Here is a 27470-nt window from a genome sequence, read left to right as displayed (position 1 = left end):
AGTATGGGTCATTACACTTTAAGAATTAAGAATTTTCAATGAAGCGCTGAAACAGGGTGTAAAGACCCTTTATGAAACAACCGCTGGTGACCGCTGGGGTAGTTGCCATCCCCTGAATCTTTGATGCCTTCCTGCTACTGTTCATTATGTATTCAACCCCAACCCCAAAGGGGTTTAACACAGAACCTTTGTAAACTACCAACTGTATAATTGGTTGTGTTTTGAGGGTACACGGGGTGAACCACGTACTCATCCTACCGGTGGGAGTCTAAAAGTTGGAGTCTGTTGTTCTAGGAAATGAAAAGTACGACCTCGCCAGGATTCGAACCTGGAATCCCCTGATTCGTAGTCAGATGCCTTATCCGTTGGGCCACGAGGCCATGTTACTTTAGAAACCAGAGAAAATTCAATCACTTGAAAGTTAAAACCGCTTATAAATCAAAACAATGAAAGTGTCAGCTACGTGTCATATCAAATTTCAAACGAAAATGTCAAAAGGTTTTGATTGTCTAAAGGTTTTACTACCAATATACCACAAATTCTAGCTCAACGTTTTTCTCGCTCACTATGTAGTTCAATAAATTTCTCGTTTGAGGTTATTCAATTACAGTAGTCCGTGTAATTACATTTTTAAGCACGCGTCATATCTATATCATAATTCGTCGAAGACGAATTACATGTTTGTTTTTTTTATAAGCAAGTGTATGCCCCTTGGTCAGACTCGTGTATGCTTAAGTTCTCAAAGCATCCAGGCATAGCATATGCTTATTATATGCTTATGAATCATGCTCATGATTCACCCCGAGCCAAGTTTTTAGTGAAATTTCAGAAATGTCGTAAAAATTTGTTCAGATTTTGGGAGCAGTGAAATGTAGCAAGCTTGACCTCTACCAAACCTTTTTAAAAAGATAAGAAATGGCAACTTGGAAAATATTTCAGGCTGACATAATATGCTTATGCTATGCTTAGGAATTCTGCAAATCTGAGCCTTCATACGCTTATAAGCGTTATGCTTATAAAAAAACATGTACTATAATCTAAGAAATAAGTTCAACGCCGAAGAAATTCAAAAACGGATTTTTTGCCGAAAAGAGTTTACAGTCGGTAGAGTCAGTTTCTTCGAAACTATTCCGCCGATTTTTTTTCCGTATACCGCCATATTTACATATATATTGTATGTAACAGATGATAACATCGGGTATATCATAATACGCTTAAATCGATACTCTTCCATTCTCGCGTGAAGCTTTTTCGCTAGCGATTTTCAAAGTGGATTGCGATTCCTTTTTGCGCCTTTTTCTTTTCATTTTCTTTTTCTTTTCAAAAATCTGATTTTCAAATTTTTCAAAGCTATTAAAAGTCTTTCGAAGTCATCTTGTTTGACACCTAATGTTTTTTATTTAATTTTCCTTGGAAAATACAACAAATTTTCCGTGAAAGATATAAGACATTTTACCTACTTAACTTTCCTTAGAAAATGCAGGAAAATGTTTTGGATGTTTTTGACGTTATTTGACAATTATTTTTGTCTATTTTCCTAAAAAACTCGGGATTTTGGCGTCCGCAATGCCTTAGAATGTTCTTAACTTTTTCTTAATATTTTGCCTATCGTATCGAAGCCTTAAGTTTGTTCTTAAAACGTGTACCGACGTTATCGGAAGCTACCTGATGCATCCTCTTTCGATATTACTACCTGAAAGTAGGAGAGGGCGTTACTTTCCTTTGATTCGTCTCTTCAGTTGCTGTGCAATAAGGCTATTAAGCGGAGAGGCATCAAAGTACCCTTCTAGAGCCCTTTGTCTTTGTATGACCTGGCCAAGGATAGAACCCATACCCTTGCATTCTGTAGCCAAATAATTCTAACCTTTACTCTCCCAGCTGACACACAACGTTGTTTCAACGTTTATCTAACGTTATATGAACGTTGTGAATGTTAGAAAAACGTCGAAACAACGTTGTGTGCCAGCTGGGCTACGGTTTGCTGATATTTCTATCGATATCATTTTGAAGTTAACGAATTTTTATTATTATACCTTTAAGTGTGCTTGATTCATTTAGGTATTTGTTTTTTCAGCAAACAAATTAGAATATGAAATAAACAAAATTGAAAACCCAAAATGTAAAACCAAAAAAGATGGAAGCGAAAGGCTACAGCTTCGAGCTTGCTGGACAAGAAGTCAGTGAATTTCGTTGTAACATTTGCAAATTGCTTTTACGAGAAGCAACCGAACTACCATGCACACATATGTTTTGTCAAGCTTGTCTGTGGGAATGGCACATGGATCCAAAATCGAAGTAAGAGCTTTAAAGCCTAAACCCGGGGGGGGGGTGCTTTGGCAAAAAAGGGGTACAGGGATGTGCCGCTGATCAGGGTACCTTTTTTCATCTCCACCAGTCCCACGTAGGGTCCATTTTCAGATATCAGTGGAACACCCCCGTCGGTGGGCAAGGGTAGTATCCCCCACCGGGAGCCGAACCCTACAGTAACCTGGTACCTTCCAAAGCAAAAGTCTCTTCAAGTTTTTATGTGGTGGGTAAGAACTTTTTTAGTCTCTAGAACACCCCTTACCAACATATGTCCATCTACCGTCCATACAATGCTGGCATGGTTCTCATCTGCCAATCTTAAATCGTATGCGAGTTTATACAGTGGAGTCTCTTCAACTAGAACCTCCATAACTCGGATGCCTCCATAACTCGGACAAGTTTTCTGGTCCCTTCAGATAACAATGCCTTCTATAAACCTTACTCCATAACTCGAAGTTTCCTTAACTCAGACAAATTTGTGTTCCCCGTGCTCACCCCGTGCGTGTTCGAGTTATGGAGACTGCATTGTATATGCTGTGTTCTCTGTGGCAGGGCGGTTAATTTTGATTAAGTTTTGTGGGTTATAATTGCGGATTGTTATCAATTGTTTCAGTTACTTTATGCGTTGATACATAAACTCGCTTGCTTTTTAGGGCTGGAAAGTCTTTGGATGAACAGACTGATTTTTATGAATGTCCAGATTGCCATCAAAGTTACTTCATCGAACAAGTATGTTTTTCCTTCCCCGTTGTGGATAAAAACTTTTGGTAATTGCATCGTTGTGTCTTACTATTTTCTACTTAGCACTTCTTAAAGATCAGGGATTTATAAGGGCTACTTAGACTACACAATATATTGACGAACAATATTCGACAATATGGTTTGCGGACCGTAATGTACGAAGTAAACAACTGGTACTCTATTATAAAAAGGAATTTTTTTTCGGTAAACAATCCCCCTATATTGTTAGAATATTGCAAATCAAGCTGAAAATATATTGCGGACACCTTTTCAATATATTGCCGGCACTCAGTAATATATCGACAATATATTGCCCGACAATATATTGTGTAGTGTATGTAGCCCTTCGAACCATTGTTATAAATACTCTCAAGCTCTTGACAAATGAACAATGAACCAAACAAATCATCCTATAGGCTGCTTACATCCTCTAACGAATTCTTGCTTCTATACAACCTGCGGTTTTGTAGAGGTCTGCGATTCAGACTACATACAAGAATAATCACGACGACGGACGAAAAATGTAGGCTAGTGAAAATACGAGATTTGATTGGTTGAAACTCACTAGCCTGTTAAATTTTCGTTCGTCGTCGTGATTTTACCGGATTACTTAACTTCACTATTATACTACCTGCGGTTATGTAGAGGTCTGCGATTCAGACTAATCATCCTATTGATTCAGCAAAACGACTCGCTTTAACTCTATGTGACCTTTCCCACTCCGCCCAGATGACACACAACGTTTTTTCAACGTTAATCTAATGTTCACAACGCCGTTATGGATATGTCCCTAGGATACTTTCAAGCGTATCCTACAACTTTATTTTGTCATTTCTTGATTTTTAGATTCGTCGAAGTGCAGTCACCGACAAAGTGATCACAGCTTCATTGATGATTAAATGTCATTTCTCAAAACATGGGTGCTCTTGGAAAGGACATATTGTACAATTTCAGGTTAACTTTAACCAGATATTGTTTAGTCTCTGTACAAAGGTTTAGCTGAATGGGATCTTCCAGAAAATGTTCGTACACCCCGGTGGAGGATATATTGTCCGGGGGGTAGCGAAAAATCATCAAAATTTGCCTTGTCCGGGGGACATTGTTATATCCTCCACAATTTTTTCTGGAAGAGCCCAATACTCGTAAGTCAGAATCTCTATTTGCCAGTTTAAGAGTAGTGTAGCGAAGTAGAAAGTATAATTGCAGTACACTTTTTTCTTGGAATTTCAAGCATTATCCGCTGGTATCAATCATTTTCTTTGAATTCATTTTAAAAAAATCATCAATTTTTACCTATTTAAGAAGGTAAGGGTTTAGCTTGAAATGTCCGTTTTGTTGACTGAAAAAAACTTTTGCCAGTCCTAATTCTCAAAATCTTATATCTACTTTCAACCGATAATCACATGCACTTGTGTCCAAACGAAAGGTGCTACGGATCCTAAGGGTTGGTTCTCTACTTGACATGGGGGTATGATATGGAAATTTTATCGAGTGCTAACTCATTCTTTTCCAGAAATGTAGTGTAATTTGAAATTAAAACGATTTAAGTTTTAAAACAATTTTTTAACAAAATATCTTGTTCAGCTTATTAATTTCGCTTAGCGAAAGTATTACGATAGCCTTCCGTGTGTCTGGCTGGCGAGACATTTTTTCGGGCGCAAATTATGGCGTGGGCGTTTGGCTGCGGGCGTACTACGGCCAATATTCAAAAGGTGGACTCGCTCACAAAGATAAAAAGTGATATAAAACAGGGCTTTTCTGAATAAATAAAATACGCTAGTGCAAGAAGTGTAACCAAGCCTTTGTAAACATTCTTCGTGAGAACTTTTTAATGGCTGCTTGATTGCACATGCTTTTGAAGAGTCTGCTAAATTGCGTGGGTTGCGTGGGTGCGTGGGTCAATATTTTTGCGTGGGTTAATATTTTTGCGTGGGTCATTTTTTTGCGTGGGTGCGTGGGTCAAAATATTTTTTGCGTGGGTCAAATTTTTTGCGTGGGTCAATTTTTTTTGCGTGGGTCAAATTTTTTGCGTGGGTCATTATTTTTTTGCGTGGGTCAATTTTTTTTACGTGGGTCAAATTTTTTGCGTGGGTCAAAATTTTTGCGTGGGTCATTATTTTTTGCGTGGGTCAAAGTTTTTGAGTGGGTTACTATTTTTTTGGCGATTTTTTAGCTAACTCGATTTTTTTACCAAATTAAAACTTTCGAGTTAGCTTAAGACGTTTTTTTTGTCAAATTAAAATTTTCAAGTTATCTTATACAAAAATGTGTTGTGTATATATCTACGAAAACTAAACAAAGGCGCACAGTTTTTATGTAGTAACACCTTGTGGTTTATTTTACATAGCTGCACTTATTTACTATAACATTATACAGAATCAACACACACCCGTCTAATTTTTGTAGACACACTTCAGGATCACACTTTTGAATTTTAGCATGCTATATTTCAGGATTCCACTTCCAGTGTCATGGAAATAAACACCATAACTTTAATTTTTTCCTCCCTTTTCTATTACTTTGAAAAAAAGTACAGCGTCTTTATTTCGTCCAAGTTTTTAAATTGGCCTTTAATGTACTTAAATCAAAGAAATTACAAGTTGGGTGGACGAAATAATTGACAACGATTAAATTATTTAGTAATCGGTCGCCTAATGAATATAACTTTTGTAGAAAAATTTTCAGATTTTGTCGCCATTTGCTTTGTTCTTTAACACTCAAAGGAAACCCAAAAGATTAAAGCGTGCTATGGTATAAGAAGCTTTAAAGCTTCTAAAAATATTCTATAAAGCTTCCTCTTATAAAAAGACAGCTACAGCTATGTAAAATAAACAAAATAAACCAAAACGTGTTATGTAACCCACATCCAACATTTTGGATGTGACCAGTTCGAATTTCAAGGGAAGGCATTTTTTCGAATTACAGAGAGAATTTTGACCCACGCAAAAATTTTGACCCACGCAAAAAATAATGACCCACGCAAAAAATAATGACCCACGCAAAAAATATGACCCACGCAAAAAATAATGACCCACGCAAAAATTTTGACCCACGCAAAAAATTTGACCCACGCAAAAAATATGACCCACGCAATAAATTTGACCCACGCAAAATTTTTGACCCACGCAAAAAATATTTTGACCCACGCACCCACGCAAAAAAATGACCCACGCAAAAATATCGACCCACGTACCCACGCACCCACGCAACCCACGCAATTTAGCAGACTCGCTTTTGAACAGTCAGGGACAGTCGCCTTATTAGGAGACGCCTCCTGATTAGGAGACGTCTCCTGATTAGGAGACATGTAGGTCGCTTGGGGTCGCTTGATTAGGAGACCCGTCTCCTAATTAGGAGACATAAAACTTTGATCTCAATTTTAAGGGCTTTAGGCTTTTCCGCGCATTTTGAAACTAGTTTTAATGGAAAGAGCAGCCTCGAATTGGTAAAGTTTTAAAAAAATTATCAAAATTTCTCGGTGCAATTGATCACAATCCTAATATAAAGCACTACAAGGAAGCCCCTCTTGATTTTTTTCATGTCCGCCATTTTTCTTTTTGAGACGCTTTTGTTCAGAAGACAGATTCTTACTTCTGATTGGTTCTTATGGATTATTAGAATTGTGATTGATTCCACCGGTGGATTTTTCTGAAAATCACCATATGGAATCAATTTTTTGTGCTCTTTCCATTGGGAACAATCAAATCATGCGCAGTTTGCTCGTTCACGAGATAATTACACCCGTCTCCTGATTAGGAGACGTGAACCTCCTGATTAGGAGACGGGTCTCCTAATCAGGAGGCGTCTCCTAATAAGGCGACTGTCCCTGACTGTTGAAACTTGCTGCTGCTGTATAAATTTTTATCATATTTTCTGTTTTTTTGTAGAGTGTTTAAAGAGGTTTAATATTTGTTTACTCGTAAGTATTTTATGTTTGTGTAGTTAGTGAATGCACCAATAAATTGATCATGCTCAGTAAAAGTAGTACAAAAAGAGTTAATTTTCCACAACAAACAACAACATTACTCTATCTTCTCTTCTTCACCAAAACTACAAACAGCACAGGTATGATCTTTTTTTCCTTTTTTCACCAGATATTATGTGTTAATAGTAAAACCAGTTGTGACAAACAGTCAGTTTTAGCAAGTACCGTGAAGTTGGGTAACTTGCATCAGTGGAGGGTAACTTGCACAGCCATCAAATGACTGACTAATCAAAGCAGCAAAATTTCAAAACAAATGAACTACACAGCTCTGCTTGCAGCTCTAGCCTACCATTTTTGTTTTGATTTAACTTTGTATTTTAATGACCAAACGGGTCATGTATTTGAGTGCTATGCATGTTAGCCTCCACTGATGCAAGTTACCCGATCTAAATGGTATTTCTTAGAAATCATGTCAATTGAAATTCAGCAATCATTTTTGTATAGTCGAAACGACCCTGCCTAGACACTACCGTACATTGTCATTGTACGATGATTTACGGTGGGTAAAGTGGGGTGTACAGATAATACAGCAGGTTTCAAATTAACCTATTTCTACCGCCATACAAAGGACATTTAGATCCAGCCCCACCGTACACCACCGCACAATGTACAGCGGTCCCTCTCGTTAATGATGACAGTTTTTTATCCGATGAAGTTTGATTGGTCAGTTGGTGTTCGATGAGTTTGGTTAGTAAAAGTTTTTCCTTCCCGATGGAATGATAGATATTGGCTCTCTCTTTTAGCTTTAGCGTGGGCGTCTGCTAATAAGCCGTTGGAATGTAAATATGATGGGTAACAAGGTAATAAATTAAACTAATCGAGCTTCAATCAAACTTCACCGATCTTGATCCACCTTTTGTTAATTAAAATTTTCATTTTGAATCATGGTACCATTATTTGTATAAGATTCCCATTTCCGCACTAAGATTTTTGTTACTTTTCTGGAATCTTTCCCCTATTTTTCATGGGAGGGATAGTCGGCAAGAGATTGGGTAGGGTTTGTTTAATGGGATGCAGTTTTTAAAGCAGTTATAAAGGGGTTGGTGTAATTTAAGATGCACGATCTAACGATTTACGATGCACGATTCGCGATCCGTGCATAAAATATGTTAATTCATGCGTAATTATACTAATCATGATAAAATATTTAGGCAATTTACAAACTTTCATTCGCTGAAACTGAATTATTTTTAAAAACATAATTTATGTAAGATTATACAAATTATGTTTAAAAAAAGTTTTCAGTGCGTTTTCATAGATTAAAAGAAATGAAAGCCACGTGCATTCACCTTCTGTACTCTCTCTTTTTCATAACTTGAATCAATATAGGGGAATTGTTTACCGAAAGAAAATTCTTTCTCATAATAGAGCATCCGTTTTTTGCTTCGTACATTACGGTCCGCAAAACATATCATTCTCCAATATATTCTTTTATTTGCTTTAAGAAAGAAATTCCTATATTCGATTATTGATTGTTAAAATTGAGAGCAAAAATGTTTCTTGTGCATTGTTTATTATTTTCACTTTCTTTCTATTGTAAGTTATTTTTTCCATAATTTTACGGTCGTAATTATTTGTAGTTCCATCGCTTACTTATTCCTTTTTTTGGATAAATTTACTGTGGTAAACAAAAGCGAGAAAAGATTATGCCATTGTTTTAGAATTATGTTATATAATTTAAGTTTTATGATAATTATTAGGAATAATCAGCATATTTTATGCATGGATCGCGCATCGTGAATCGTAAATCGTTAGATCGTGCATCTTAAATTACACCAACCCGTTATAAAGGAGTCAAAGTTTAATCTCAAGGAGTATTATTTCTTTAAAGCTTAAAGTTGGCTAGTTTTTACCCTGCAATTTTCTAGTCCAGAAGCTGGAGCTCAACTACAACTACTTTTTATAAGCATAACGTTTACAAGCATACTGAAGCTCAAATTTCTAGAAAAATTAAGCATATATGCTAAGCATACCTTGAGGCTCAGCCAAAGAAATTTCTGGAATCATAATTTCCCAAACTTTAGAAAATAACAGAAGAATGAAGAAGAGAATACACTCTTCTCGAGATGCATAAATTTATTGTTGTCCTCGTTTTCAAACAGATTCCATTGCTATAAAATTACACATTTAAACCAATTTAAATTCCCAAAAGGCAAACATTAACTCTAAAACAAAAGTACTTGAAATTCAAAATGTCTCATGAGGTGTAAACAACACAATTATCATTGTGAATATGTAATTTTATAGCAATGAAATCTGTTTGAAAACGAGGACAACAATAAATTTATGCATTTCGAGAAGAGTGTATTACAAACAAAATTCGAAAAATTGGTGATTTTATTTTGTTTAATCTCTTATAAATAACACAACTTGGTCTCTTAAGAATGTACACTATCTAAACTTACATAATTTTTTTACCAAGCATAGGGTTAAGCATAATTCGAGTCTCAAAATTGAGCTTTACTTAAGCATAGTGAGCTTCAGCCGAAACTTACCGTATGCTTATTTAAAAAAATGAGTGTACTCAACTGCTTTTTGCCTTTATTGGGCTCTTCCAGGAAATGTCTGGAGGATATAGTGTCTGGAGGGGAGGATAGTGAAAAATCTACAAAATTTGCCTTGTCCTGGGGGGGGGGGGGGGCGGGGGGGAAACTTGCTCTCGATGGGATCAACTGATGCTTGTCCGGGGCGGGGGGGGGGGGGGTGTTTAGACCTGCTGTCCGGGGGATCAATACAGGCGGGGGATTCCCAAGAAATGTTATATCCTTCACCCCCCCCCCCATATTCAAATTTTTTCTGGAAAAGTCCAATGATTTTGATGGTGGTGGGCCATCATTCATATCAGATAGCGAAGATAGTATACAAAATATTTGTCTGACGAGCCATTTTTCTCAATTTTAGATAAATTCTACTGTTTATAGAAAGATGAACTTTGCGCAAGTGAAAGAAGTCTTAATGAGCCCCCCTCCAGCGGTTTGCGTGATGGCGTGATTGGGACTTTTTTCTTGCGTGATGGCGTGATTAGAGATTTTTTTGGCGTGATGGCGTGATCAAGATTTTGGTGTGATGCGTGATATGGCAAAAATTTGAGGCGTGATGCGTGATTTGGGCTATTCTTCGCTATTTTTTGCGTGATGACAAATTTTAGCGATTTTCGTGATGCGTGATGGAGAACTCTCTTTTGCGTGATGGCGTGATTAGGGGTGCCGCTGGGGGGGGCCTCCTTAATCACAAGTTCATCCAAAGCACAAAATGAGGTTTCTGGCATCAAAGAATGAAAAGTTCTTTTTTCTTCTTCGTTTTCCATTTTTCTCAAGTATATTGCAGTTCTCTGAATTATTCTGAATTGAAAGATTTTGTTTACGCTTTATAGAATGGAATTCTTTAGTCGCATTTTTTAAGGAATCTTTTTTTTAATGGATTGAGATTCTTCATTAAAAAAACAGGGTCTATGACCTGTGTGTACAATACATTGTGTATATTTTGTGTAACGCTTCATTCAAAATGCATAATGCTGCAGGAGTCACGTTTCACGCGTCTTCGTCGTTGATGTTCAAGTATTATGCGAAATTTTCGACTTTAAGTCGTCTTGTTTGATGTTTGATGATATTTTTATTGTAGATATTTCTATCTTTTTCAAATCATTTATTGGTATATTCAGGAGCACAAGCTTGAGTGTGATTTCACGCCAGCGAACTGTCCTTTTCAAGGATGCTACAAAGTCTTGAATCGTGGACAACTCGAAGAACACAAAGAAAATTGTCAACATCGTTTTGCAACTTGCAAAGAGTGTGGAAAAAATTATGAAAGTAAAAAAGTACGTTTATTTTTTTATATTCTTTCTCAAAAAATAACTAGCTTGATGACACGCTTTGGGATCCAATAAATATTATCACCTTTCTTGTCTTTCTGAAATCAATAGACCTTATCGGAGTTTTTTATTTTTCTATACAGCTATATACAGCTATACATTGTGGGATTGTTTCGGGGGTATTACAATAGAATTCCCTCGAGGAATTCCTAAGAGATTTCTATTGTAATACCCCCAAAAAAATCCCACAATGCATCGCTTTTTTAGAAGCATTAAAAACTCCGATAAGATCGATTCTGTTGAAACGATTTCGTTTTTTGTTATTTTTCACATTTTAATTTTAGGGTCACTCTTGTACAATAGAATGTCCAAACAATGGTTGCTTTATTCAAGTTCCAGAGGATAAGGTTCTTAAATTTGTTATATCCTTTGATGATTATTTATGTGCCGAACAGGTCCCAAAGTGGGAGGGCTTTGGGGGTTCAGAAGATGCCTGTTTCTGCCATGCCGTCATTTTTTCCGAATTCCCATTACACCGTTTAAAATAGAACCAAAATTTCACCACCTAAAATTCAAGGTTTTCGCCACCCTTTGAATAATTCTTGCCGATCCCGAAATTATGACTTATTGTTGGCCTTCTCTGGACTAAAATCACGACATCCATCTACGACAAATTTTCGAAATTCAAGTCCACCTTTGCATGACTTTAGATAAATTCATTTCTTTTTCAAGATGGCTGCCCACCGGGAACGATGTCTGAAAGAACTTGTTCGCTGTGGATCATTTATGTGCAACGCATCGCGCTCTGGAAAGGTAAGAAGTCCTAGCCTTCCTATTCTTTGCCACGGCATGACGTCAGAACTGGGGTACAACAGAACAATTACTAAAGATTAATTATGTGTTTTCAGTAAACATAATCTTTTCGTGAGTTAAACCATAGTGTTTGTTTTACCCTCGAAATTATTAAATCTTATTGGTTGAAAAGGATGTCACATGACTTTCCGTGGCAAAGAATAAAAAATCAAGCTGTTTGTTTTCTCAATGAAGGGAATAAGCTTCGAATTATTTGTTATTCACCCGGTAAAGCATAGCCAGTACCTTCCCACTAAACCAAATTTTTTATTTGTCCTAACAGGCTAAGTAGAACATTCATCTTACTTTGGTTTCCGACAAAAAAGCTCAGTGGGTTTTAAACTCGCACTCTTTGCTCTCTGCTACCCATCTGGCACGCAACGTTTTTTCGACGTTTATCTAACGTTCACAACGTCAATTTAACGTTAGATGAACGTTGAAACAACGTCGTGTGCCAGCTGGCTAACAGTTTATTTTATTTTCAAGCTTAAAAGAGAAGATCTTTTGAAGCATTGCATCAACTGTTCAGACGCAAAGACGATAATTCTCATAAAGAAAGATGAATATAACGAACGAAGATGGAAAATCCGTAAATCAATTGGTGAAGCGCGCGATATTCTTAATCAACGGGTTAGCGATATGGAGAAATATGAGAGGGAGATTGAAGACCTTACTCCCAAGCTAGAAAAAGTTCGAAAGTAAATTTTCTTCTCAAATATGGATTTTCATTTCTTTATTTTCTGACAGTAGGCATAATAAGGAGGCAAACTTTGAATCAGTGGGCAGGACCATTGACTTCAAAACCCCGAAGGGGCTAGAACCGAAACTCCTGGATTGCATATGAAGCCACTTATTTCCCGTCCAAAACGTGTGGCCCGCGTGGTTTTCAGTAAAATCTATCGCCAGATTTCGAAAAATGTGCCGCTTAAAAAACAAAGAACGGACTATCTAGTAAATCCATCATTCTCAATGTGGCGCAAATCTTAAGGCTTCACATTTTCTTGCTTGAAAAGGGTTAAATATTCATCTTTAGCTCCTTCGTGGCTTTAAACTTAATGGGCGGGACGCACCCAACCGCCCCAAGAATTTTTGAAACCGTAGAAAAACCATAGTAACACGGGAGATGAAATTCATTATGTTTAATTATTGTTTAAGGCTTCAAGACGCAAAGAAGAACGGCGATCAACCTGCAAGTTTGCCTGTTGAGAAGTAAAAAAAAAATTTAAAGAAAATTTATAAAGCGAGTTTAAAATCTGAGAGAAAAGTCTGTGGGATTTGCTTAAACAATACACCTTTTCGGTCGTAGTCGCGCGGTCAGGCGCGCGCCACTTAATCATTTAATTATCCCCTAAACTGGATCCAATCCTTTTTTGACATATTTTTCTATTGTCTATAGGTGCAAAAAAAGGACTGGGATGGTTTTAGTGGGATAAAGTGGACAAAAAAATTCCCGTGCGGCAATTGGCGGCTACGGTCGAAAAGGTGTATAATTGATTTAATATGAAGGGAAAGAAGTTGAAGAAATTCTAAATGCAGCATCTCTTTTTCTTTTTAGTTTTCAAGGTCACTTGGAGGATCAAGGTAAAACATTTGTTTTCGTAAAAAAAACGATAATCAACCATAGGCAATATCTTTACCCTTTGTTTACAACAAATTCACCCCTGTCTCGGTGACCCAGTAAAGTTTTGAAATCCACCGAGTTGGCTATGAAGAATAAAAATTTAATGCATTGATTTGGGTGAGATAACAAATTTCCATGTTTTGACCTGGATAGAGAATGTCAATAACTATTGACCCGTTTAAATCATTATCTCATTGGGGCTTAAAATCAGGCCATTTTTGGCAAGTTTTTTCACCAGTTTTTTCATTATCCAAACGGGTTTGATCTTACCGGGTTACTGATACACGGGCGTACAAATGTTTTTAAATATTTCCTATCTATATAGGAAATATTTGTTAAAACGGTAATTTTTCTTCTCCTTCTTCTCCTTCTCCAAGTCTAACGCTCGGTTTTGGTCAATTTCGTGAGTTTGTACATGAGCCTCTTTTTAAATCAAGTTCCGGCGGTAAAAACAGTAGGATGTTCTTTATTCGAGGCGGACAACGTCATTTCTTCGAGAAACGTCTGTGGTAAATATCCGAACGGCGCTCCATTCTCCTTGTCGATCGGGCAACGTCGGCCGTTTCAGAAGCGTATTATTGATCGGACTGTCAAAACAAAGATGGCAGAAAATAGACAACTTTTGCTCTTTCGCTACTTTTCTTTGCCTTGATTTATATGCTTTGATGAGTTGAATTGGATCATGATTTCTGTACGATTGTCACAAGGAATGGTCGATAGTGAATTTTTATTGATATTCCTTTCTGGATTTGATGTTTCGTTTACATTCTGTTGGTTTGGCTGGCTGAAATGAGCTGGAAAATGAGAGATGATACAATCTCTTGGTCTTGGAAAAACAGGACATTTGATCAACTTTCACAACAACAAACTAACTTCAATTTTGTTTGTATATTTACATAAATCGTACGAAGGCAACTGACCGTGAATAAATCTGACCATGTTATACCTGAAAAATTACATACTTGGCGCATGAGAAAAGTTTGCACCTAACGAATGCAACGCCGACAATGCAACAATGGGAATGGTTGATGAACTGATTTTAGCTAGAAATTTAAACATGGAGCAAAATTGACTGGTTAATGATTGAATTTCCCTTGGTTTTTTTATCTACTAATAATGAATTAACTGCTGGGGTTAGTGACAGCTACAGTGAAAACTCGTTGCGGTTATAAACTTCAAATTTTAAAGCTGATAACCGGATCCGGAACACCACGGCCCCAATATGAAGAATGTTATGTTATACTTCTCAAAAGGTTTATTGCATTGAATATGGATGTAAATAATTTTAAAACGTGGAAAACTTTAGTTGTGAATTTAGAGATCTTTTGCAACTTGTGTTTTAAACGTGGAAACTTTTGTCGTGAATTTGGAGATTTTCTTTCCGTCAACTGCTCCAACTTAGGACTATCTGACAAAGCATGGGACGGCAATTTGGCCACCATTTCACCGAACCTCCAAAGTCATTTGATTTGAGTTAATGAACGGCGTATTAAAAAATGGCAAAACGATGGAGCGTTTGATGTCACTTGCGCGGCAAGTTACACAAGCGTTATTTGTTAATCCCATCGGGCGATAGGCGGTTAGGCAGCGGGCGTTCTCTAATTCTCCAATCGGCGCCATCAGTGAAAGTGATTGTGACATGTTATGATATGAAAGGAAGTATGATTGATAAACTTGGTGGAGTTATCAAAACAAATTTGTTGTCAAAGAGATTTAACAAGTTAGTGAAAATACAGACCAGATATCAAACAGTCCCATGTTTCAACCAATCGTCCCAAGTTGAAGCAGTTGACAGTATGTATATACATTTAAAACGTGGTAACTTTTGTGATAAATTTGGAGATTTTCTTACACATGCATTAAAAACGTGGAAAACTTTTGTCGTGAACTTGACATTTTCTTCCACATGCATTTAAAAAATGAAGAAAACTCAAGTGATTTCCTGGCATGACAATTTATTTTTTTTGGAAGTTTTGATTGTTTCCAAGTATGTGACATTTTTTGCTCTTGCAGCATGCTTTTGGAAATCATAAAATGGCTTCTGTTAGCCAGTATATTAAAATGAGATTTTTTTTTTTTTGCATTCTGTCGGAAAATATGAAATTGTTTCCCTGTTTTGAAAGATTTTTACTTTTTAGCACGTACATTATTTCAAAAAACCCCAAAAGTTACTTTAAATTTTTACATTTTTTACAATATTTTATATATGAAAGTATAATGCAAAATATTTCATCTCATTTTGAAAAGATATAAAATTTTCTTTGGTTTTCTTACTGTGAAATATTTTCCTTTTTGTCATTCTTTCATTTTAAATATTTGCCTTTTTTGGCTGTATAATATTTCTGGAAGTCAGCGCTTAAAATAATAATTATATAATCAGGTCTTTTGATGTGTTCAACAGCACTCTACTTGGCGGTGCGACGCCGGGTGACCGCTAGTATAATACTAAAATCCATTAAAGTCCACCTAACGAAAAGTTCCAGCCAATTTGGTTTTACTGCATTGTTGTTCTCAGTCGGGTCCAGCTTGGATATATTCCGTGATCCGTAGCTTTGAACCTACAGTCATCTTATGAATAATCCTGTAAATACTGGCAATAACATAAATGGAATTTTGAAATTCTTAGGGACTTGTGTTGCTTGATGTTATCTGAGATTTAAAGCACTTTGAAATCTTTTGAGGACATCAATTATTATTTTAACATTTGTAAAGGAAATATTTATCCGCATCTTTGCGGCTCTTGTTTATTTATTTACCTCGCTTATCTTGAGTCTAAAACGAGACAATACAAAAACATTAAAATGAAAAACAGACACACGAGTAACACATTAGCCTGGTTAACCAAGCCAGTTTTTACTAGGCCAAGATACGGCTGACGGCAATATAGCGTTATCGGCGCTTTAATGATTTTTATGATGTACGGAATATTAAGTTTGCCTTGAAAAAACTGATATTCAATCACAACTTACCATCAGATTTTACCAAGTGACTGAATCAATCTGGCTTAGATTTCTAGGCTAAGTAAAGGCCGGGCTCCACTTTCACGCGAAATGGGCGAACAGTTTTTTTCTCAACCCTTTTTGCCTGAAGAAAAGATTACGTCATAAAAAAGTTTCGCGCGAACAAAAAAAAAAGCTGAGGGAAGTTCTACTTTTTTCATCCGTTACGTCAATTTTGACCAATGGAATTGCTTGATTTTTCAACTGACCAATGACCTTACAAAAACGTCAAAAAGTTTCTGCTCATGTTGCGCGAAAGCGGAGACCGGCCTTAACACACGAGCTCCATTTTCCTCTACTTTTTTGTTAGGAATACTGACTAGCAAATTGATAAGTGGTCCAACTAGTGTTGACGATGTCATGGAGCTTGCGGAAACGATCAACAAACACCGCAATGTGAAACCAATAATCAGGGATTTAATCAACCATTCCATAATGTCGAGAAGTAACAAATGTTTGGCTTTTCTTTTAGTGAGGTATCATATCTTTTCTTCTTTTAATGATAGTCTATTAACCAGCATATTTACAAGCACTGATTGCATTGATTGACTAGTAAAATTCATGATATTCATGACGTAATGTTTTCTACGGAAAGACCCCAGTTTTTGTCAGTAGTGGCAAATTTTATACAACTTTTGTCTATAGTTTAAATTTGCCACTACTGGTGTATTTCCGTAGAAAACATTACGTCATGAATATCATGGATTCCTTAATAAGAGAATATGTCAAGCATATGCAGACGGGATGCAGACTCAATGTTTGGTACCGAAACAATGACTCTATTGTTTAAGAACAAAAGAATGCTAAGTATAATGTGAGCATAATATAGGGGGTAGACACTTGCTTATTTAAAGATGACATGTATAGTAACGTCCCTCCCCCAAAGCAGCTTGCGTGATCGCGTGAATAGAACTTATTTCTTGCATGCTGGTGTACACGTTTTTTTTTTATAAGAACAAACTATATAAGAACATAAGGCTTCGAGGCCCAAAAATTTAAGAGCATTCTAAGAACATACTAAGGCTTTGGAGACTTAAAAACATGCAATTTTTTAAGAAATTACATCAAAATGCTCAAAAAAATGCTGAAAATAAGAACATTTTAAAAACATTTTTAGGCTTCAAATCCAAAAACTAAGAACATCCGAAGGCTTCGAAAATTTTTGACGTTCTTATAAAAAAAAAACGTGTAATCTTTTAGGCAGGGATAAATTTTACCTTCTAAAAGATTTCAGAATTATTCTTATGAGTATGATAATTATGTCCCGAGTTCTTCAAGAAGTTGATTATAGAGCCCCCCCCCCCCGGCTGACCATTCACGCATTCACGCAAACCACTTGGGCCCCATTATATTCATGATATTCATGACGTAATCTTTTATACGGAAGCACCCGAGATAACCCGGAACTAGTGGCAAAATAACAAAAGACTAGTGGCAAATTTTGCCACTACTTCCGGATAATTTTGTGTGCTTCCGTATAAAAGATTACATCATGAATATCATGAATTCTTACTCAGTTTTTTGTTTCGACAATATCCCAAAATGTGAATTAATTTTTAAACTGCTATTTAATTCTTATTTTAATAATATTTAATTTTTTTTTTGTCCATGTTGCAAATCTTTTTGAGACAGACTTTATTGACATTTATCGATCATAGCTTTTGAATATTTTCACAAACAATATCACCACACGTAATCTCACAAGTGATACATGTTTTTCATAAGCATAACGCTTATTAAAAGCATATGAAGGCTCAGATTCACAGATTTCCCAAGTATAACGTAAGCATATATGCCAGCCTGAAATATTTTTCAAGTGATTTTTTCTGTTCAAAACGATTTAGAAGTGGTAAAATAAAAAAAAGGTACAATTAGCCACATACCACTGCTCCCCGAATCTGAACGCTTTTTTAATCAAATGTTTAAAAAAATTTTGAGATTTTCCAAAAAGTAATTTGTATAATAAGTATAGACTCTGCCTGGATGCTTTGAAAGCTTAAGCATACACGAGTCTGACCAAGGGGAAGACACTTGCTTTAAAAAAACATGTATCAATCAGGCAGCCAGATGATACCTTACATTGTAAAATGAGTCATTGCTGTTATTGTATAAGCAATTCTTCCCACAGACCCGGTAGGTTTTTTTCAGCCAGTGGGGATAGAAATAATGAACTGAAACTCGATGGGGATTGATATTCCTATATTTTTTATGATTGGGGATTTCAAATCTTTTGTTCTTAAAGGTTTTGTTTGAAGAGTAATAACGTTTGCCTACTCATCAATTTTAATTCACAAGCTTTTTTTTTCACATTGGAATGACACGGATGTGGAGCAAGATTGGTCAGAAAGAGGAAAAGAAAACATTTTTTTTGCTTATATCAGCATAATATAACACTGTCCTGATATAAAATATGTGTCTGATATGAAACGGGAACACTTATGTAAAAATAAAACCTATGAGTCAGAAAATTCACTCGAATGGGGGAAAATAGTAAATATTTTGCAGCGAGGATTGTTTTATTTGATTATTTTCAGTGGGGACAATAATTGGAGAATAATTTTCCACCGGAAAGATATTTTGACCAATTTTTCCAGTGGGAAGGGGTCCCAATGGGTATGTGAGAAGTGGATGTGTATAATTCATCACTCCTACTAGCAACAGTTTCCTCCCCGTACACCCATAAATGACTTTAACCTCAGTATGATATATTTACCGCCCGTCCGCCCTTATATAATACAGTAAACTGTCACTTATTCGAACTTCCATTATTCGAATCTCCTTTAGTTTGAAATTGTTTCCGGTCCCCTAAAGGAGAAACCCTTTCAATATACTTTCTATAAATTCGAATCTCTCTAGTAATTCGAACAAATAAGATTCATCTTTCGAGTTCGAATTAGAGAAAGTTAACTGTAGTCAAATATTTTTTCTTTAGGTATAAAAGCGAAATTACAGAAAAAGATATGAAAAGATATTGGTCAAAAGCTTTGACATGTAGTCATCACGGGATCCACCCATCCATACCAATCCTACTACAGTTTCATCCTAACCTTTTGAACGCCAAAGCTGGAACAAACAAGCACAGTGGATCAGCACTTAACATAGCAATGTTTTCACATTTACCAGAGCTTTTTAAATATTTAATTAATCAGCCTGGGATCGATTTAGAACTTCTTGAGTTTGAAAAATTTGAGAAGGAAAGTCGGAAACAAATTTACGAGTTCAAGCAGATATTGAAAAATAAAAAGTAAGTACAAAAGTCTCGTCGATGCCTTTTTTTTGATTTCTGCAAAAAACTAGGTACGGTCGCAAAAAAATAGACACTTTAGTCAAATTCAATAGAACGGGCTCTTCCAGAAAATCATTGTACGGGATATTGGATATTTTGTCTGGGGGTAGTGAAATGAAAAGATAACTCGACCAGTTGGTTATCACTAACAAAAAATATTTGAAAGTTTTTGCTCTTGGGATTTTTGAATTCTTTGAGGTCTGAGGCCACTTGAAACGAAATTTCATCAAAATGAAATATAAGCAAGTTGCAGTTCCATTACTAAACTTTCTTTCATGTGGCCCATCCACCTCGGAGAAATCTCAATAAAACTATTTTTGTCACTATCACGTAAATACAATGAACTGTTTCAGTTTTCTGCAACTGTTTTTGTTTAGACCGTTATCTGATTATTTTCAGCGGGGACAAAAATCAGAGTATAATCCTCCACTGGGGACGATGTTTTGGCCAATTTTCCTAGTGGGAAGGTTTCCCAGTCGGTCTGTGAGAAGGGGGTGTTTTCAGAGACCGATTTGTATAATGTGTCTTTCGTTTTCGTCTTTCGTGCCACTAATTGTATCGCTTTTCTTGTTTCAGTTTTCAAATGTTTCTATATGCATATAAAGATTGTTTCAAGTGGCCCCAGATTTTTACGTTTCAGATTGCTTAATGTTTTTTTTCATTTATTTTCTTATATTTTCAGGAAGATCTTCAAAGAAGAAGGAGGACTATTTGGTTTTCTCAAACATTAGCATTAGAAATTGCAACCTTATTGCGTAGAGATTTTTTTTAAACAGAGGTATATTATTTGAATTTCACAAAATTGCCTTTAAGTACTTTGCCGGGGGGATACTTAGCCAAATGGAGGGTACGGCATGTGCTGCCCTTCAGGTAGCGAGCACCTCACTAAAAACCGGGATTTTTCATCTCGTTTCTTAGTGAGTTCCACTTTGACGATTTTCGAAAAATAGAAGCCTTTCAAGTGCTTTGACGCAAATTCGATTATTTTGATACTGCAGGAGCTTCGAAAGTTAAAAGTGACGTCAAAAAATTGAATGTTTAGAGCCCGAAAACCTGGGCTCAAAACATTCGAAAAAGTCGCAAAGTGGAATAGACGTTAATTGCGTAAAAAACGCGGGTGACGTCTTGTATAGGCTACCCTTCAGGGTACCTTTTTTGGATTTCCAAAGTCCCACTAAGGGTCTGAGAAATAGGAAAATTTCAACTTTTTACCCTCGGAAAGATCGAAATTTGGTCAAAATTGGTCAAATTTGTTCCGGTAAGGGTCGTAAAATTCACAAAATTCCCTTTGTTTTCTCCATTTTAGTCCTGGTAAGGGTCCGAGGATCAAAAGTCGGGTGGCACCCCCCCCCCCCCCGTCAGCTTGTAACCCTAGTACCCCCCCCCCGGGAGTACCTTTTTTATAGAAATGATTCAGTTTTGTAATGTATATATTTATGATAATTTAGTTTTCAATGAAAGAATGACATGGGATTTCTTTGCTGGTTATTCATGAGCCGGGAATCCACTTTGAAAGTGATAGGGCCATGATATACTGACTAAGGAGGCACTACCATGGTAAAATTTTTTGAATGATTTTAGCTCCTCTAGATCGCCTAAAACAAGACTGCTTTAAGGTCATTAAACAGAGTAGGCTTGGTTAGGGCGGACCACCCACCTTCTTCCTTGCTGTCATGCAGTTTGTTGATTAAATATTTCCCTACTATAGGGGAATATTTATTAAAACGGCCTTTTTCCGTTTCTTCTTCTTCGTCCATTTTCGATGTTAATGTTTTCTTTATTCGTGCTGCACATTATGACTAGGCTCTTCAGTCACGTGACTAAAAATCATCGCGAAGATTTAGCGGGGAAAAAAATAGTGTCCTTTGGGCAGTTCCAGAAAAAAACCATTACCCCCCTGTGGACAACAGGGTTTTTTGGAATTTTTTGTCACTTGGAAATCCTGAGAAATTTGAGAAAGGTCTCGGAAAATCCATTATTTTTCTTCATTATTTTGTCATCCGTATCGGAAAATCCTGGAAAATCCATAAAATTTGCTCTATTTTCTTGCAAAGTATCGGAAAATCCAAGATTTTTCCTTAAAAAATCTTGAATGTTACGGAAATCCTTAAGTTTCTCAAAAGTAAATTGTTACGGAAAATCCATGTCGTCCACAGGGGGGTAACGGACTATAACTGGAACCGCCCTTTGCAGGGGTTTTTACCAGTTTTTACAGCTTTTCATAAAACAAATGATTGTGTGTAAAGCTCAGAGGACTGCCTCTTGTGTGTGCTGTATTTGTTGTTTTTCCCATAAGGAGAAGAAGAAGGGTGGAGAAAGAAGCTGAAACACATGGAAATCCAATCCATTCCTATCTTGACTTGAGAAGAAGGTGAGCATAAATTTCTTTCTGATTTCCATCATGTATATATTGTCTAGATATTAATCGTCAAAACTTGGAAAAGCTTGCACTCTTCTCAGTGCCCCATTTTTAGCCTTGATGCCAGATGCTAAAAAGAAAACTAGATCATAATAGATGCTTTTACTCCCTGTTTACCTTTTTGTATGCTCCCCTCCCTTGTATCTTTTGTGCGCTCTCTGGGATCCTTTGGTACGTTTTCCTTTTTGTACACTACCCATGGTCCTTTTTGAATGCTTTCAGGGTACCTTTTGTACGCTCTCCGTTGGTCCTTTTTGTGTGTTCCTGGGTACCTTTTTGTACGCTCCCTGTGTATCTTATTGTACGTTCCAGTGTATCTTATTGTGCAGTTCCCCGTATACATTATTGTATTGTACGTACCCCATCCCCCATGTACCTTATTGTACGTTCCCCAGTACCTTATTGTCCAGACCCCCGCGCTCGATAGGATCGATCATCGGAACGGCTCGATGACGGATCGATATGTGATCGATGGATTACTTATCGATCCGGATAGGAGATCGATAGAGGATCGATACTCAAGATTTTTTTAAGCTTATGATTAGTTATCGATCTATCGTCCATCTATCATCGATCTTTTATCGATCTTATCGACTCTATCGAGTATATCGATTCGTCATCGATCGTTAATCGATTCGTCATCGATGCATAATCGATGACGAATCGATGACGAATCGATGACGATTCGATTAACGATCGATGACAAATCGATTAACGATCGATGACGAATCGATTAACGATCGATGACGAATCGATATACTCGATTGAAATACTAGCTCGATAATGGATCAACGAAGGATCGATACTCAAGACTTTTTAATGGCTGAATCTTCCATCGATCTCCTATCCGGATCGATAAGTAATCCATCGATCACATATCGATCCGTCATCGAGCCGTTCCGATGATCGATCCTATCGAGCGCGGGGGTCTGGTATTGTGTGTTCCCCGTGTATATACCTTCAACCTTATTGTACATTCCCTGTCAGTTAGTCACACTAGGAAATCTAGCTTAAAAAAAAACAACATCAGTCATCTACAGGATATATTTCAACAACAAGGATGAGAGTTACCGGAATCAAGTTCGCAAGACAATATTAATTAAAGCTTGAAAGTTGGAAACAAAATAAAACGTGCAGCAGCCAAAATCAACCAACCAAAATTTGTCATTCAATTCCCGAGACAGCGCTTCGATTTTTAAGGCCTTGTTTATACGCTAAAAATAATTCCACATATGTAAATGGGTCATTATTTGAGGTCCGGCAAAAATTCCGGGAGATAGCATATCCGGCAGTGCGCGGATCTAGGTGGGTTCCGCCTCCCCCGTAGATCTTTTTCTTGGTAAGTTGATCTTCAAATTAGTTTTCAAGGTTGGCTTGGCTCAAATTTTTTCATCTATATATGGCTCAAATTTTAGGCAATTTCTCAAAGTTTTTGAAAATGTTAATTTCATTAAAAAGCGCCAGGTTATTTTTTCACGAATCCCTTTAGAAGTTTTGCGGTGCATTTTTTTGCTTGAGAGTCAAGTAAACGATATAGCGCTTTCGCAGCATTAATCTTTGATACGCATTTTGGCGGGACGCTAGTGTGGCTAACTGCCTGTAGGTTCCCTGTGTTCCTTATTGTACTTTCCCCTTGTACCTTATTGTACGTTCCCCGTGAACCTTATTTTATGTTCCCGTCTACCTTATTGTATGTTCCCAGTGTACCTTATTGTACATTCCCAGTGTACCTTATTGTAAGTTCCCAGTGTACCTTATTGTACGTTCCCAGTGTACCTTATTGTATGTTCCCCGTGAACCTTATTGTATGTTCCCCGTGAACCTTATTGTACGTTCCCAGTGTACCTTATTGTACGTTCCTCGTGTACCTTATTGTATGTTCCCCTTGTACCTTATTGTACGTTCCGCTTGTACCTTATAGACCTTTTTTCAAAGAGGACGTCCTGTTGAATAATTATGTACTCCAGCCATAAAAACAATGATAGAGCCATGCTTAATTAATGTATCATGCATATTGTAATAATTATGCATGGTTTTGTCATTGTTTTTCTGCTGGACTACATAATTATTCAACAGGGTGGCCTCTTTGAAAAAAGGTCTATTGTACGTTCCCAGTGTACCTTATTGTACGTTCCCAGTGTACCTTATTGTATGTTCCCCGTGAACCTTATTGTATGTTCCCCGTGAACCTTATTGTACGTTCCCAGTGTACCTTATTGTACGTACCCTGTGGTCCTTTTTGTACGTTCCCAGTGTACCTTATTGTACGTTCCTCGTGTACCTTATTGTATGTTCCCCTTGTACCTTATTGTACGTTCCGCTTGTACCTTATAGACCTTTTTTCAAAGAGGACCTCCTGTTGAATAATTATGTACTCCAGCCATAAAAACAATGATAGAGCCATGCATAATTACTGTATCATGCATATTGTAATAATTATGCATGGTTTTATCATTGTTTTTCTGCTGGACTACATAATTATTCAACAGGGTGGCCTCTTTGAAAAAAGGTCTATTGTACGTTCCCCTTGTACCTTATTGTACGTTCTCTGTGAACCTTATTGTATGTTCCCCGTGAACCTTATTGTATGTTTCCCTTCAACCTTATTGTATGTTCCCAGTGTACCTTATTGTACGTACCCTGTGGTCCTTTTTGTACGTTCCCGTAAACTTCTTTAATGGCTCAGTATATATGCATGGCAAACATAGCTCAAACCATCAAGCAGAGTCTCACTTTTTTAAAGTCTTTTTTTTTGGGAGATTTCAGTGAATGACCACACATTTGGCATTGATTACTGTAAAGAGATTATTTCCCATTATGAAATTTTGAATTTTTCTTTCCTTTCACATTCAGGTGCCAGGATTACAAATTCAACAAAGTTTGACGACCTCTAAAGCTGACAATACAATGTAACTTGCTGGCAATGATGTAATGATAATGTTGCACATAATGAGAATATGAACAAAGATTAACATTCTTGCAATAATTGAACCAAGGAACTCTATTGTTCCAAGATGTGATTTAATGATCAATGATACAAATGTCATGGAGTTTAGTTTATCAAGACACAAATTTCACAAAAAAGTTTGCTGGAGAGTGTTGTAAATATTTAGCAATACTGTAACTAAATGTGACAATTTCAAGGTTGACAATTTGGTATATTATCACATGAATACTAATGTAACAGATGTTGTGCACTGGAAATCTAAATCTGTAAAGAAGGAGATCCATTTTTAAGTAACTTTTTATTTGTGAATGGTATAATATGGTGCTTTAAAATATTGATGACAAGGAAGTTTTTCATATGAAACTAATGTGTACAACATTAAAGCAGATATTCGACAAGAAAAATCGGATATCGAAAATTATTCAGTCGAGCTTGATGATATTCGACGAAGCGAAGCTGAGTCGAATATCATTAAAGCGAGACTGAATAATTTTATATATCCGATTATTCACGTTGAATATATGGTTTATCGTTCACCAATTAGCAGAAAAGCATTTAAATTTTTCCCTATTTCATTTCTCTCTTTTTATGACATTTTCGAACGTGTTATTTTCAAGGATGTCAATTTCATTTTTTTTTTCTCTTTAATTACAAAACGTTCGAATTTCCTTTCTCTTTTGTTAAAAAGTTCTTTTCCTTTTATCTGTTTTTATATATGTGACATTTAAATAATCATTTGATCAAAAAACTATTTTCTTTATGCTCACAGCTATAGAAGAGATATTTTGCTATCGGATATCTAGAAATATTCGACAGTACGTTTTGCCTAGAGGTGGACGATAAATTTCGATATCTCCCAAATTCATATTGCCATATTTCCATATTAGTCCCTTAGTAGACAGTCTCAAGATATTTTGGCACTTTCTTACTCAGATGAGTCTTAGAATAATATCAACTTGTAAATCTAAGATTTTATTTCCTTAATGAAGGTAAAAACCAATATTAGTTGAATAAAATACATTTATTTTTGTGTTAAAATGCGGTTATCATTTGCATGCAATTTTTTAACAAGTTTTTAGACTTATATCATCTGTGAACATGTCTATGAAATAACGACAATTTTTAGCAGGAATATGGTTGTATTTTGTTTTGCATCGGATATTGCTTAATATAAAGGCTTTAATAAATCTAAGTTACTAAGTTGGGGCTTTAGGATAATCTGTGGGGTTCGACTGCGACTACAATCTATGCTCTAAGCTATTGGAGGAAATATTTAACCACATCTTTGTGGCTCTTGTTTCTTTTTAGGAAGCGACTTGAGCTCCTGAGCGTAGGGGTTCGGGCCTTCTGTGTCCGGCTAGAACACAAATCAAAAAGATAATATCAAATTACAATTACGACGGCAGAATTCCGAGGCAAAATGTTTTTTTGAAATTCCTGGATTTCCAATACAAAAGCAATTGAAACTTAAGCGGAATTTCCGAAGCACTTTGAAAAATTGACTGGATTTCTGAGTGCTTTTTTTATCTAAAAATCCCTGTCATCCACCCCTTATATAAATTTTTTTCTGGAAGAGCCAATTTCTTCATGAATAGTGCTGATAAAAATCATTTTAAAATATTCTTGGCAGTATTTCTAAGCTTATTATAATCCCCCCATCCCCAACCTAAATTTAACATTGTATTTCATACGTCAAGCAAAACTATGGTATTTTTGAGTAGAGCGATGGTAGGGGGTGATTTGCCATAAAATTGGTATCCTTAGGTTTTTATTCTAAAAACGTGTATCTCAATATATATGGCAGTGTATGCAGTGTTGACGAGTCCTAATAAAGACGAAATGCATATATGCTGCTCTACCGTCCAAATCTCCTGAATAAGATAATTGGACAGAAATTCTATGAACTTATTCGCATATATATAACATTGTGCTTCTTGCTCGTACATCACCCGGGGGGGGGGGAGGAACTCGTATGGTCCGACCCACGACATTTACCGCCCTTAAGGGTAGGTTTTTCGAGACCCTCGAAATACACTGTGAGGCATGTACTTTTGATAGAATATACTACAAGGATCTTCTTTTAGCTGAATACACTGTAAGGGTGTGTTTGGACTGCTGACAGTAAAAATCTAATGTATCTTTACAGTTTTGACTCACACTCAATTAGATTTATTTTGCACATTGTGTCGACATCTCAGCCTCATATTTAGGTGGTTTCAGCAAAAATAAGATATGCGCGATCAAACTACACTGTAAGGGCGAGAAACGTTCGGTAAAATACACGTGTAAGGGTACTTTTTCACCGCTTAAGAGCTGCACTGTAAGGTTACGACTTTGAAAGCCAATTTTTTGCGGAATATGCCGTCGTTTAGAAATTGAGTGCCCCTGGTACATTATCAAACGTTTTTCTCTGCTTGACTAATCTGTATATTTTCTTTTCTTTAGGTGAATAAAAAACAATTCAAATTAAATCAAATTGAAAAGAAAAATCTACAAAACAAA

General features: G+C 36.5%; 1 protein-coding gene and 1 non-coding gene across 2 annotated transcripts; one reads left to right on the top strand and one right to left on the bottom strand.

The window, feature by feature from the left end:
- Positions 1-307: 307 nt before the first annotated feature.
- Trnar-acg (transfer RNA arginine (anticodon ACG)) lies at positions 308-380 on the bottom strand. Its single transcript has one exon. It is a non-coding gene; the product is annotated as a tRNA-Arg (tRNA).
- Positions 381-2063: 1683 nt separating this feature from the next.
- LOC136802173 (TNF receptor-associated factor 5-like) lies at positions 2064-17106 on the top strand. Its single transcript, XM_067058894.1, has 11 exons — positions 2064-2295; positions 2961-3036; positions 3895-4002; positions 10695-10850; positions 11189-11251; positions 11577-11657; positions 12183-12394; positions 12852-12905; positions 13252-13277; positions 16627-16792; positions 16995-17106. The coding sequence occupies exons 1-11, from the start codon at positions 2135-2137 to the stop codon at positions 17104-17106; spliced, it is 1215 nt and encodes a 404-aa protein (XP_066914995.1). The 5' UTR covers positions 2064-2134.
- Positions 17107-27470: the final 10364 nt, after the last annotated feature.

The sequence above is a fragment of the Clytia hemisphaerica genome, unplaced genomic scaffold, assembly GCF_902728285.1.
Source record: "Clytia hemisphaerica strain Z4C2 unplaced genomic scaffold, Clytia hemisphaerica genome assembly, whole genome shotgun sequence".
Classification (NCBI taxonomy): Eukaryota; Metazoa; Cnidaria; class Hydrozoa; order Leptothecata; family Clytiidae; genus Clytia; species Clytia hemisphaerica.
The sequence above is the reverse complement of the archived record's forward strand: the minus strand, read 5'-3'. Positions and strand labels throughout refer to the sequence as shown.

Bases quoted from the DNA above. Each gene is read 5' to 3' on its own strand.
- LOC136802173 (XM_067058894.1), top strand. From the start codon at position 2,135: ATGGAAGCGAAAGGCTACAGCTTCGAGCTTGCTGGACAAGAAGTCAGT. The intron at 11,658-12,182 runs GTAAGAAGTCCT...TTTATTTTCAAG, and splicing joins ACGCATCGCGCTCTGGAAAG to CTTAAAAGAGAAGATCTTTT. The intron at 12,395-12,851 runs GTAAATTTTCTT...TTATTGTTTAAG, and splicing joins AAGCTAGAAAAAGTTCGAAA to GCTTCAAGACGCAAAGAAGA.